This window comes from Nannospalax galili, unplaced genomic scaffold (assembly GCF_000622305.1).
Source record: "Nannospalax galili isolate Female #2095 unplaced genomic scaffold, S.galili_v1.0 scaffold1065, whole genome shotgun sequence".
Classification (NCBI taxonomy): Eukaryota; Metazoa; Chordata; class Mammalia; order Rodentia; family Spalacidae; genus Nannospalax; species Nannospalax galili.
Window position 1 is genome coordinate 147,188 of NW_008353600.1, and position 14,942 is coordinate 162,129.

Here is a 14,942-nt window from a genome sequence, read left to right on the forward strand (position 1 = left end):
CACTTACAAGCAGTTGTGTAATGTGAAAAAGTGAAAGGGAAAGGAGAAAAAAAGAAATAAAGACAATAATCCAAAAACAAAATCCAAAATTCTTATAGTACCAAGCATTAACAATGCTGTTCCTTCAATTAAAAATAGAAATTTAAAAATTAGGAAAAGAAAAACTGCTTATTTTTTGTTAATACTTATTAATTCTGAAGGTTAAAGAAAAATATACATAATTAAATGGGAAGTATACCAATTTCACTTTATTAGCCTAATGCAGGAATATGAGAAGGGGACTGAGGTCAGGTATGAAGGAAGTGGGTTGAAACTTGTGATGATAAGGATCCTTCAAAACTCTGATGCAGTCCTCAGTCACTGCAACTTCACATCCACCAATACAAACACTGAATTCGGGACTCATCTCCACTTCTGAGCACAGCAACTCCTCAACTTGCCTTCCTGGTTTACAGAGTGATGAGGTCTACCAGGTTGCCTTTGGGAGGAGTCATGCTGTCAGGAAAGAAATTTACTAAGGTGTCAAAGAGCTGAGTTCTCTGAGCATAGGTGTGATCCACATCTGAAAAGCCTGGTGAAGAAAAGACAAAGAAATTCATCCATTAAGTTTAAAATTCAACATGGAACAGAAAACTTAGTGTGACCAGCAGCATGTGCAAAGGAAAAACCAAAATCATGTCAGGCTTCAAAACTAGCTAAACCCTACTAATGTGATCTCCGTTCTACCTCCAGCTCACAACACCTAAAGAGAAGGCATGCAGCAGTGTGCACTGGGGACTATTGGCCTCCTTGGCTGTCAGCACCTTTCCTCATAACTATACATCTGCGACAACCCTGTTTACTTCAGATTATTGCACAGATGAAATGCAATTACATGAGACTACCTAGCAGAAAGACTGCAACTTTAGTAACTAAGTAATATTGATTTCTCATCTCTCCCCTACAAGATGTTTCCTCTGCTAGTCCATTAAGGAAATTCCACCCCTCTATCTCTTTAGTGCTTCTGACATACTAAAATGTTTTTGGTAATGAAAATACAACAAAACTACAAGGAAGGGATCTTCAGAAAGTAGGCTAAAATCAATATGTTCTTCAGAGCTAAAAGTACTATCAGAGAACTGAGAGAAAATGTAGATGATAGAGGGAATGACATAAAACAAATAGAGTACCTTTGTATAGCCAATACCACTATTCTGTGACTATGTAACAAGTTTTATGCTATGTCTAAGCTATAAGAATAATCAACTACTTTTACTCAGATAAATACTAGAAGGCAGTTGGCATTCCTTTTTTTTTAATTATTTTTATTTTATGTGTATTGCCTGCATGTATGTAGGTGCACCCATGTCATACAATGCCTGTGGAGGTCAGAAGAGGGTGTCAGATCCCTTGGAACTGAAGTTATGGATGGTTGGTTATTACCATGTGGGTGCTGGGAATCGAACCTGGGTCCTTTGCAAGAGCTGTCAGTGCTCTTGACCACTGGGCCATTGCTCCAGCCTCCAGAAGGCAGTGGGCATTCTTAAAAGGTGAAGCCTATTAATCTAAAGGATTCTTTCCCCCATTAACCTCTAGAAAACATTTTCAAGTTCACACCAGCCAATGCCTCATTTTGGTCTGTTAGTATATTGATCTCAGCTGCTTCAGATTTCTAGCACATAAATTAAGTACTTACGTGATAAATGATTTTCCTACTGCTGAAATGGCTAGCTAGGAGCTCTGGTAAGTGCCATCAGAAATGACTATAGCCATAACAAGTTACACTGCCATGCAGTTCAGGGAAAAAACAAATTGGACTGATTCTATTTAATGGTTTTAGGTCCAATTTGTTTTAATCTTGTAAAGAACAGAAATAGAATATAACATTGTCAAGGATGCCAGTTTCCTGGAAGGAAATAAATAATGCCTCAAGAATGATACATTCTTTTTTATTTTTAAAATTTTACTATTATTGTTTTAAATTTGAGGGGGAAATATTTCTTCCTTTGAGGTGAACCCAAGATTTAGAGAAGCCTATTATCATATCATAGAAATGAATAGAAGGAAATACTGCAAAATACTAACAAAGCATATTTCTGAAGGTAAGATTAGAATTCTTTTTCTTTACTATGCTTTACTGAATGTTCCAAATTCCTTTACTTGAAAAAAAAAAAAAAAAAAAAAAACCCTTAAAATAAAAAAAAATTCCAAACCTAAAATAAGGGACTAGAGAGATGCTCAGCAGGTAAGAGCACTGGCTGTTCTTGCAGAGGACCTGGGTTTGGTTCCCAGCACCCAAACAGCAGCTAACAACTGTCTGAAATTCCAGTTCCAGGGGGATCTGACACCCTCTTTTGGCCTCAGTGGGAATTGCATGGCATGGGTGTACTTGCAGCTAGAACACCCACATAAAATAAAAAATAGGTAAAAAAAGGTTTTTAAAAAAGACTACAACAAGCATTCATAGATATTCTTCACTTAGATGAATCAGCTGCTAACATCTTATCTAATATATTGTTACTGCATACATGTGTAACTACTTACAGATTTTATATATCTAAATTACTGAACTCATTTCAGCTAAGAACAGAATACCCACTTAAATAATCACCAAACACACACACACACACACTCTCTCTCTCTCTCTCTACCCCAACCCACACATATTTATCTTTCTGTGGTTTTAGGAATGAATCCAGGGCCTTGTACATGAGCAGGCAAATGTTCTGACAGAGTTACATCCTCACTCTCACTATATATTAAGTTCAGGAAATTTAACATTGATTTCCTAATAATCCTTTAATCAATCACTTTACCATTCATCTAAAATCTAATCCAAGATCACATACTGCAAGTCCAAGTCTTCTTGGACTGATACAAATCTTCAGCTCCTTTGTTTTCTAATTGCACAGATTTATTGCAGAGTATAGAAAAATACAGTATGTGCTAAATTTGGGTTATCTTGACTGCTTCATGAGCAGATGCAGTTTATAGAATCTTGGCAGAGTACTACAGAAGTGACTCTGTGTCCTTCAAGTGTATTATCTCACAAGCACACGGCATCAGTTTGTCCTGTATCAATGAGGTCATCTTTCATCATGTGGATAAGGCAGACTTTGCCAAATTTCTCTAGAAAAAAGTTGTTCTTTTCTACCTCTGAAATTAATAAACTGATAATGGGGAGATGGTCTGACATTATTTAAATAACCTGTTTCCCAAAAGACCTGGACCTAGTGATACTGTTAATTCTTGCTGAAAGAATTAGCCAAATCATGATGATTTCCTAATTATGATTCCTTCTACAGCTGTTAACTGTCACTCATTGTAAAGATCTTTTATGCTCTCCTTCTGTTTTATTTATTTGTTTAGACCCACATGTGCTCCTGGATCAATGCTCTCCTCATTACTAGCATCACTTGCTTTGATATTCATATTGTCCCAGGTTTCAGTGGGAATATACCCATCTGACACTAAGCACTTTTTTTTTTTTTTTTTTTTTTTGTTGAGACACATAGCCCCAGCTGGCCTGGAACTCATTATGTAGACCAGGCTGGCCTCAAACTCACAGAGATCTGTCTACCTCTGCCTCACTAGTGCTGGGATTAAAGGTATGTGCCACCAGGCCCAGCACACTGTCCACTTCTTTACGTTCTCATACAAGATTCCCAGGCTCATCCTTTCACAGCTCTGGAGTCCCTCATTTCTCCAAGAAGCCTTAATTCCTTTTAATGGCAGGTTATGCTAGAAATACAAGATCAGTCATGCTAATGCCAACATGTCACTTCTAGGTTTGTGCATATACACACTTATTATTTTTTTATTTTAAACGATTTACTTTTTTGGTCTTTTTGAGACAGGGTCTCTCTGTAGCCCCAGCTGTCCTGGAACTCACTATGTAGACCAGGCTGGCCTTGAACTCACAGAGATCCGCCTACCTCTGCCTCCCAAGTGCTGGGATCAAAGGCATGCACCACCACACCCAGCTACTTATTTTATATCATGTGTATGAGTGTTTTGCTTGCATGTATGTATGTGCACCACTACTTGGAGGCCAGAAGAGGGTGCTGGATCGCATGGTACTAGAGTTACAGATGGCTGTAAGGGGCCATTTGGGTGCTAGGAATTAAACCCAGGTCTTCTGCAAGAGCATCCAGTGCTCTTAACTGCTGAGCCATCTCTCCATCCCCTATATACTTTTTAAACAAAACCATGAATTAACCTCTTTGATGCCAATTCCAGTTTTTTAACCTTGCTCCCAGAGAATTCTTCCTCTTTTTATCCTATTTCATATCTCTTTTCTTGCACCAAGAAAACCCTGATTCCCAGCAGTGCAGAATTACAGAATTACTCATTTGCTTAATTTAAAAAGGATACAAAAAAGCCAGGGCATGGTGGCATACATCTTAATCCCAGCACTAGGGAGGCAGAGGCAGGGCAAAGTCTCTGAGTTCCATAGCAAGATCCATGGTGAGCTGGAGCTACAGGGAGACCCTGTCTCAATAAAACAAACAACAACAAAAAAAAAACAAAAAAAAAAAAACAAAAAAAAACGAACCAAACAAAGATACAAAGAGTCCTAGAATTACTATACCCAGGCCACTAATACAAGTAAGATTCCTTTGCTTATAGAATGAAACTCACAGATACTGTATTAACTTTCAGCTCTCTCTTTTTCTCCTACTGTGCGATTACGTTACCAACTAATAGATTTTTTTCCTTCTCAGTTTAACTTTAGGATTTTTTTTCTTTGATTCATTTTATTCTGACCTGAATTTGCAAACCTGTCACAGTACATTATAGATTTTTAAGAGCAGATTTTAATTCCAGGACATCATTTTATGAAGTAACACTATTTTCATGAAACCATGATCTATGGAGAAAACACTGATTTCCTACTATGTGCTAGGCATTTATAAGTAACATTTTATTGTCACAAAAATAATAAAGTAGTACATAAACTCCACTCAGAAAAGAATTACTTAGAGACTCAGTACTTTAATAAAGCCTCATAGATGGTGAGGGAGGAGACTCCAAAGTCCATGTATTTCTTCTTACTGCATTTATTGAGTGCTTAGGGCAGTATGTTATACATATTTAATCTTTTATTTTTATTACTATTTACCAATAAGGAAAGTGAAACATATTAACATTAATTGAATGGTTAAATTATAGTAGATCCCTAGGATCACTTCATAAGAATACAACAGATCTAGCAGTTTCATGGAAATATTTTGAAGTTACATGACTAAATGAATCACATTCTGTAATAAAGCTAGCATATTCAAAGCTATGCTTATATATGTGAATATTTATAGAAAATCTTGATTATTAAGATTCTATATTTACAAAGTCACCTAATATTTATATTTATTTATAATATCACAATCAAGGTTTATGATATTTCTAATGATATTCAGACATGCATAGAATATTTGAGCTACTACAAGCACATACTTAGCTAAGATCTGCCTTCTTGTTTCAAGTCTCATATTGTACACAGCTGTCACTTCGTGCTCTGTTTGGTGACATGATTTTCAAATTTTGAGCTTTTTATTGGTGACTCCACTGTTTCAAATGGCCTCTAGGTATAGTAAAGTACTGTCTAGTGGAAAGTCATGGTGTGCCTTACAGAGAAATAGATGTGATAAACAAGCTTCATTCAGGTATGGTCTTAGTGCTGCTGATCATGAACTTGATGCTAATGGATCAACAATATATATTAAATAAGGAGTCATTAAATAAAAATACCCACCAATCAAGGTTATGCAATGATTTGTTGAAAAACAAAATGCTGGCAACAGCTCAGAGAAGCCTAACTCTGAACTTCCCACACCAGCAGTGATTCCATCTTGAGTAATTTATTTTTCTTTGTGGTTTTATAAAATGTAATTACATGGCTGGAGACATGACTCAGCAGTTAAGAATACTGGCTGCTTGGGTTCGGTTCCATCCATAACGCCAGTTCCAGAGGATTCGGCACCCTCTTCTGACCTCTATGGGCACTGCAGGACATAGGTGTACTTAACGTACATGTAGGAAATACACTCATACACATAAAATAAAAAGTAAATAAATAAAATGTATTTACTTTGAATAATCAGAATCAATTATATATACAGATGTGCTGGGTAAAGACACACCAGGCAGAGCAGCCTGGGAAGCTGTCAAAGGAGACTCTTAAGTGACTCTGTAGTCAAAAGTTATTAATAATATATTTAAAAGGGGCAGAAGCCTAGGAAATTCACTGATAAAACACAATAACTTACACAGAGAGAGAAAACAGAAAGGTGACATTGATTTTAGGCTTCTTGCTCTTCATCACTGTTTCTCTCACCTCTACCGCTACACAGCACTGTGCTGAAGACAATGGCTGCTCTAAGAAGATCATCTACTACGAATAGCCTTTTGACAATAGCCTATGTAGGCTGGCTGGCTTTTCCTATTTATGATAAATGAGAAATTGAGAATAGTGAGAGCTTTCATTTTTCCCCAGTATACATATAAAAAAACTTTTTTTTTAAAAACAGTATTCTGTAGATCAACAGCATGCCTAAGGTTGTTATTGTCATCACCTTTTTAAAAAAAGGATCTGTTTATTTTTAAAGATTATTTGTTTTCATTTTTTATGTGGATGTGTATTTTGCCTGTGTGTACAGATGTGCATCATGAGTGTGCCTGGTGAACTTGGAGGCCAGAAGAGGGCATCAGATCCCCTGGAACTGGAGATAGAAGTGGCAGTGAATAGCCATGTTGGTACTGGGAACGGCACTCAGGGTTTCCACAAGAGCAGCAAGTGCTCTTAACCTCTGAACCATGTTTCCAGCCAATTTAAAGAAATCTGTATTTCCTGTTTCTAATATCAAACCTATTATTTATATAAAAAGCCCTTGTAAAAATGTGGGCTGCAGACAGAGAGCTGAAGAAAGTATCTTCCTGAAATCTAGGTTTGGTGGATACAGCAAAATATAAAGTTTAAAAGGTACAGCAAATACTACAATATCTTTTTAAGAAACTTTATTACTTTTATGTGTATGAGTGTATTGTCTGCATGTATATAAGTGCATCCATGTCGTGCAATGCCCGCGGAAGTCAAAAGAGGGTATCAGATCACCTAGAACTGGAATTAGGATGGTGGTTGTTAGCCAACATTAGATGCTGGGAATCGAACCCAGGTCCTCTGCAAGAGCAGTCAGTTCTCTTAACCACTGAGCCATCCCTCCAGTCCCAAAAGGTACAGCAAATGCTTTATACTCTTAAGGTTCCTAATTTACAAATATCAACAGAATGCCAAATAGTACTGTGCTTTAGGCACAGAACATTTTGAACATTTGTCTGGATTATGTGCACATTATATTTGGCCTATCCACTTATTTTTTTTTAAAAAAGGTAGGAAGACTAAAAAGAGCAATAGGTTCTATAGACACATTTTTTTTTTCCTATTTGCCACATGCTTTGTAGAAAATAAAATGAAGTACTCCAATAAATATTTTCTAGAAGACACAGCTTTGAAAAATACCAAAATAGTTCAGCTGAATTCAAAGGTGCTTCATTTTGGAACTGGAAAGGAAACCAGCTTTAATGTAAAGATCCCTGGAGGTCAGTCATTTTTCCAAACCTAAGATAATACCAGCTATTTGTAAATCAATTCCCATTTTTATTATTATCTCAAATATTACAGGAAATTATTAGAAATACTTTAATTTACATTACGATTATCTGAAGTATTACAGGTAATATCAGTAAGTATTTTTATTTAAGATGCTAATATAAATTAGATTAATTTTGAAGTCAGTTAAAAAGTTTGAGTGAAACTAGTTTCTTTGGCAGACTTTAGAAAATTTAATATTTATAATTAGTCAGGTAAAGCATCCATTTCATTTCAATTCTAATTATAAAAAGGAAAACAATCTGACAGAAAATGAATGAGAACAAGAACTAGGAACTCTACACAGGCATGAAATCTTGCTTAATGTATTTATTTATAAATAACGTCAAATTTCTCAATATCAAAATAGCATACAACCTAAATTTGCTCCTCATTGAAATTCATCTCTGGTACAAAGAACTTTCTAAACTTTCTAAAACATTCTTTTAAAAGTTTTTTTAAAGATTTTTACGCACGTGTGCTTTGCATGCATATAAGTAAGTGGCACCCGTGTGTTCAATGCCTGTGGATGCCAGAAGGTGACAGATTCCCTGGAACTGGAGTCATAGACAGTTGTTAGACATCATGTGTGTGCTGGGAACCAAACCCAGGTCCTCTGCAAGAACAGTGAGTATTCTTAACCACTGAGCCATCTCTAGTCCAGAAGATTCTTTTTGGTTTTTTGTCTTTTTGAAACATGGTCTCCCTGTAGCCCCAGCTGGCCTGGAACTCGCTATGTAATCTAGGCTGGCCTTGATCTCACAGAGATCCACCTGCCTCTGCCTCCTGAGTGCTGGGACTTAAAGGCATGTGCCATTAAGCCTGCCAGAAGATTCAATTTCTAAGAGAGTTAATAAAAATAGTACTATGAACAGAGTACTTACAAAGTATTTAATTATACTGTGTTCTCCAAAATTATTTCAGTTAATTCTCTCAAAAACCAAGTTAGGTACCTTCCTTATCTCTATTTTATGGGTAAAGAAACTACTGATGAGGGGACTGAAGAGATGACTCGGTGGTTAAGAACACTGACTGCTCTTGTAGAAGACCTGGAATTGGTTCCCAGCACCCACATAGTGGCTCACAACCACTCATATGTCCAGTTATAGGGATCTGACACCCTCTTCTGGCTTCTCAGGCAATACACACATATGGTGGACTTACATACACACAGGCAAAACACTCATAAACTAAAAACATAAATTTTTAAAAATTAAAAGAAAAGAAAACACTAATCAGGAAGGTCAAGTAACTTGTTCACACTATGCCCTTGTGCTACTACTGGGCTGCATTTCCAATGCAGAGTTCACTTTTAATTAGCCAGTAGTATAGCTGGTGTCTGGACCTCCATTCTGGCTCATGACACTATGCTATAATCTAACTTACTAACTAATAAACTATACTGACTTCCTTCAGCCAAGGTAGGAAAAAGCTTCATAAGAATTTTCCCTCTTTTATTTGTGTGTATTGTGTTCATATTGTTCTCTGTATTTGAGGTTTGTTTAGAATCCAAGTAAAACAAATTGTTCTTGACAAAAAATGCCTTCTGGCAGGGAACAGGACAGAGACAGAAGAAATTAAGCTAAATTGTAAAATATTTGCTGACACCATCCTAACCTATTTAATCACTGCCAAGAAATTCTTATTTTAATGGCTAAAAAAATAGCCAAAGACAATTTAGTGCTGCTCATCAATAAATAAGAATAATGACCCTGGGCTGTGGTTTCCATACACATTAAGGTGCCAACTCTTTCAAATTGAGGCAGGCTTCCAATTTGTGTATCACTATGTCTACATCAAAGGATAAAATTCCAAAGGGCATGAGCTTTCTAACAATGTTTGTACCTAGGATCTCAACCCATCATCAGAGGGCTGCAATTTTTTGTAGCCTGAAGACACACTCATTGAAATTATTTTATAGAGGCCTGCTAGTCAGCTTGTGGGGTCCATCATATTCTAGAGTTAGAAACCTAAATTACTCGCTATGAAAAAGGAGAGCAAGATCCCAAGGAAAACTGCTGTTCTTTCCCATTCTAGGGAAAGGAAAAGCACCCAATTATATACAGTTTGTGAGTTTTCTTTCTTCTGAGGAATTATTCATCTTAGACAACAGGACAAACAATGAAGAAATTAGACTAACATCACCCAGCAATTACTCCAAATAAAACAGCAGTATCTATTCTATGCACACAGGAAGATTATACATGAATACATACCAATTCCATTGATGTAAGCGCTATTCATATATATAATTACATTTCATAAGCCAAGAAGAGAATAAAATTTTTCATGCCTCTTGGAGGCGAAAGGATCATGAAACTGAAGCCAGTGTGGAACTCAAACAACCACAACAAAATCAAAATCAAAAAAATCCTGAAGGTACCAATAAGTTGTCCTATCTAAAAGATTCTTGAAAATTAACCAGAATAAAGCTCTGCAATCTGGAACTTCACAGACTCAGTTTACAATAGCCTAGTTTAGCTACTTAAAGTTTTTTTTTTGTTTTTTCCTTTTTAATTAGCATACAAAGTGATAAGTTTCGTGCACTCTTAGTTTTGGCTGCTCAGCGGCCTACTCACTTCTCTCTTCATCTCCTGGCCTGCCTCCAGACTTGCACATCTCTGCCTTCAGCACTTCCCTTCTACTTTTATTTTCATTATCCATTCACTTACTGAATAGATAGGCTGGTTCCATTTCATTGCTATTGTGAATAGAGCAGCAATGAAAAAGGATATGCACATATCTCTGTATTAGGACACAGGGTCCTTTGACTGTATGTCCAGGAGTGGTACAGCAGAGTCAGATGGTAGTTAATATTTTTCAGTGTTTTGAGAAAGCTCTACACTGATTTCCATAATTGCTGCACCAATTTACATTCCCATCAACAGTAAATAAGGATTCCACTTTTCCCACATCCTTTCAGCACTTATTTTTTCGATGACAGTCATTCTGACTGGGTGAAATGGAATCTCAAACTAGTTTTAATTTGAATTTCCTTGATGGTTAAGGATATTGAACATTAAAAAAAAAACTTTATTGGCTATTTGTATTTCTTCTTTTGAAAACTATTTGTTCAGGTCACTAGCCTAGCTATTGATTAGCAGGTTTTATTTATTTATTTACTTGGTGATTAAATTTTACAGCTCTTTATCTATTTTGGATATCAACTCCTTGCCTGCAGTATAGCTGGCACAGATTTTCCCCAGTTTGACAAGTTGTTGGTTCACTCTGCTGATAGTTTTGTTTTTTTTTTTTCGCTCTGCAGAGGCTTTTTAACTTCATGTAATACCGTCTGTCAATTCTTGAGGCCACTTTCTCTGCTACCACGGTTCTACTACATTAGTTACTTTAATGATTCATTAGTACCACTTAATCCCCAGCACACAATCTTTTTTCTAGTAATTCTTTATTATATAAAGTACTTCTTTTTTAAAATTTATTAATTATTATTATTATTATTATTATTATTTTGGTCATTTGCGACAGGGTCTCCCTGTAGCCTCAGCTGTCCTGGAACTTACTATGTAGACCACGCTGGCCTTGAACTCACAGAGATCCACCTGCCTCTGCCTCCCGAGTGCTGGGATTAAAGGCGTGCACCACCACACCTGGCTAAAATTTATTATTTTTATTTTAGGCCTATGAGTGTATTGCCTGCATGTATGTAAGTGCACCTGTGTCATGCAATGGCCAAGACAGTGAGAAAAGGGCTCCAGATTTCCCTAGAACTGGAGTTGAGGATGGCTGTTAGTTGCCATGTGGGTGCTGGGAACTGAACCTGGGTCCTCTCCAAGAGCAGCCAGTGTTCTTAACTGCTGAGCCATCCAGCCCTAAATAAGAGTACTTCTTAAGACTAATGGCCATATCCAAGATGTTTGAGGAAAAGATTTCCAAAGGGAACTTGAGCAATTAATATATATCAACAAATAAAAATTTCTATTCTTTAAAAAAAATTTTTAAGAATTTTGTTTATTATTTTTATGTGTATGCATGTATTGCCTGCATGTAGGTAAGTGCACCCGCGTCATGCAATGTCCACGGAGGACAGACGAGGCTGTTGGATCCCCCGGAACTGGAATTATGGACAGTTGTTAGCAGCCATGTGGGTGCTGGGATTCGAACCCAGGTCTTCTGCAAGAATAGTCAGTGTTCTTAACCGCTGAGCCATCTCTCCAGGGTCCAGAAATTTGCATTCTTAAGAAAGAGATAATTCATTTTCTTTGTTTTCAAAATATTTCATTCCAAATCCCATTTATCATTCTCTTGATACCATACAACTTCCAAAGAACAAAGGGGGAAAAAAAAAACCTCAACCAAGTGTCTTCTCATAATAATTGTACCAGTAATAATGCTTGCATTCCAAAAGAGTGCTATAAAAATTTATTTTGGCATACTTCTATTGCCATCTGCTTGAATTAAGTGGTATACGGTGATCTGCAACTGGCCAAGAATTGGTGAATGATGCTTGGGAAGCAACCTTCTAGCAGGTTATTAGAAATGACATGCACTTATTTGGATGTACATCTCATCTAATGTTTCAAAAGAGAAACCAAAATCCAACCTTCCAAATGCTAGTACAACTAACTAGATAAACTATACTGGCATACTTACCTAGAGCTGTAAAATCTGAGCCAGATTTGAATAGAGCTGAGGCTAGGAGTTGAAACTGTAAAGAAAAACAGAAGCAAATTAGCAGGCTCGCACACTTAAAAAATAACTTCTGTAACTTTTCACTTACGAGCTTCTGTTTTTGCTCATGTGCTATATAAATCTAGTTACCAAATATAGGCAAGAACATCACATTTAGATAAAAGAATAAGCTGATCTCTCCTCTCCTCTCCCCTCCCCTTCCTCTCCCTCTCCCTCTCCCTCTCCTCCTCTCCTCTCCCTTCCCATTTCCTCTCCTCTTCTTTTTGAGACAAAGGTTTCACTATGTAGCCCAGGCTGGCTTTGAACTTGCAATCTTCCTGCCTTAACTTCCTGAGTGCCTTTAAAATTTCAGATAATGATCACACTAGTATCTGAAAATCCCAATTAATTGGCTTTTGGAGGTCAGAAACAGGACAATATTCCAGAACTATTTTTCTAAGCAAAAATTAGGAAGAACATAAGACAACCAGCATCTAGGTTTCAATTGTCAAATCTATCCATTGCAAATATTGCTTTAGATATTGCAGCTTCCACATCTATTTTTAAAATAAATGCTTTTTAATGAGTACCAATTTTCATTCTGATGTCCAATTTATCAATATATTTTTTAAAATTTTACTTATTATTTTTATTTTATGAGTGTATTGCCTGCATGTATATGAGTGCACCTGTTTCTTGCAATGCTGTGGAGGTCAGAAGAGGGCTTCGGATTCCCCCAGAACTGCAATTAAGAATGGTTCATAGCCACCATGTGGGTTCTGGAAGTTGAACCCGGGTCCTCTGCAAGAGCACTCAGTGTTCCTAACTGATGAGCCATCTCTCCAGCCCCAATTTTTTTTTTTTTTAAATAACTGGTGCTTACTGTGTAATTTAGGAATTTTTTTCCTATTCTAAGGCTGTCAAGATTATAATCCACGGGGTTGGAGATAGCTCAGCAGTTAAAAGCACTGGCTACTCCTTCAGACAACCTGGGTTCAATTCCCAGAACCCATATAGCAGCTAAAATCCATCCATAACTCCAGTTCCAGGGGATCAGACACCCTCTTCAATGACTTCATGGACATTGCATGACACAGGTGTAGTTACATACATGCAGGCAATACACTCATAAAGTAAAAATAATAAATATCTTAAAAGATTTATAATCCAAGCTTTCTTCTTATGACTTTGCTTTATATTTAGATCTGCAATGCATGTTAATTTTTATATAAACAAAAAGATTAGGGTTGAGATATCTAGTTAAACATTATTTATTGACTTTCCTTTCTTTTTTTAACTGAATTTGGCATCCTGGTTAAAAAACCCAATTGATCATATATATGCGGGTCTATTTTTGGACTCTATTCTGTTCTATTAATCCATTTGTCTGCTCTTAAGCCAGTACCAAACTGCCTTGATTGTTGTGGTGTTTATAGAGTTCTGAAATCAGGTAGTATAAGACTCAACTTTTTCTTTTTCAAAATTATTTCGGTCTAAATCCTTTCTGTTTAGTCTAAATCCTTTCTGCTTCCACATAAATTTTATTTTATTTTTATTATATGTGTAAGTGTTCTGCCTACATGTATGATATGCACCACATGCATGCCTAGTGCCCAAGGAGGCCAGAAGAGGGCACTATCGCCTGTAATCTGCAAGTGGGTGCTGGGAACTGAACACAGGTCCTCTGCAAGAGGAGTACGTGCTCTTAACTGCTAAGCCATCTATCTCTCTAGTCCCGCCACATAAATTTTAGAATCAACTTGTCTGTAACAACAATTAACAAAATCCAAAATTTCCAGAGTATTGATAATGACTACATTAAAGATCAATTTGGGGACAATGGGAACCTTTTCTTAAATAAGATCGTGTGTGTGTGTGTATGTCTGTGTGCGTGCGTGCGTGCAGTCCCTGGTGCTAGAGTTACAGGCAGTTGTAACCCTTGTGGATGTGCATGCTAAGATTTAATCGAGTCCTCTGCAAGAGCAGTACATGCTCTTAACCACTGGAGCCATTTCTCCAGCCCTAAAAGGTGTAGCCCAGGCTGCCCTCAAACCCAAGATCCTCCTGCCTCCATCTCTTCAGCATATCCTGCAGATGTGCACCACCACAACTGGTAGAAAGTTTGAAACAATTTTTAGTTTTTCAATCCATAAGGATCTCTCTTCATTTATTAGGTCTTCTTTAATTACTTATAACTGACATGAGTTTTTGATACTTTTTGAGCTAATATGTTTTGTTTTCATCTTCTAATTATTCATTACTAACATAACACAATTATTCTGATTTTTTTTATTTGCAAATACTGTTTTGTTTTTTTTATTTTTAATTAGAAGAAGCATTTCATTACAACAGCATTAACCTATTCAATAACATTTTTCTGAGCTAGGGTAAGGAGGATTTAATTCTTACATTGTCTGTTGTCATTTGATACAAATATGTTTCAGCCCATGATATCACAATATCTTTTCTTAGAGGAAAATATGTGTTAGCTTAGAGGGAAACACAGAATTCATTAAGCCTATTCAGATCCCACTCTTCATTGATTTGAATCAATCTCTCAAAATAACAGCTTCATTGTTTGTATATTATCCATAGTAATTTTTCTAACATGTTTGTCAGTTAAGTTCTGGTAAAAGTGCTTATGTAAGTAGATAGTTACTAGAGGTTACCTTTCACCTTTCTGGGTGGG

At 36.6% G+C, this 14,942-nt stretch overlaps 1 protein-coding gene across 12 annotated transcripts in view; it reads right to left on the reverse strand.

Annotated features, from left to right (window-relative positions):
- Window positions 1-211: 211 nt before the first annotated feature.
- Window positions 212-14,942, reverse strand: part of Mkln1 (muskelin 1) — a 377,131-nt gene continuing 362,400 nt past the window's right edge. For all 12 annotated transcript variants that reach the window (XM_029554914.1, XM_029554911.1, XM_029554909.1 and 9 more), the window contains 2 exons: window positions 12,236-12,290; window positions 212-571 (listed from right to left, as the gene is read on the reverse strand). In XM_029554914.1, the coding sequence (XP_029410774.1) occupies window positions 450-571; window positions 12,236-12,290 (177 nt within the window). In that variant the 3' untranslated portion in view covers window positions 212-449. The remainder of the gene's footprint in view (window positions 572-12,235; window positions 12,291-14,942) is intronic.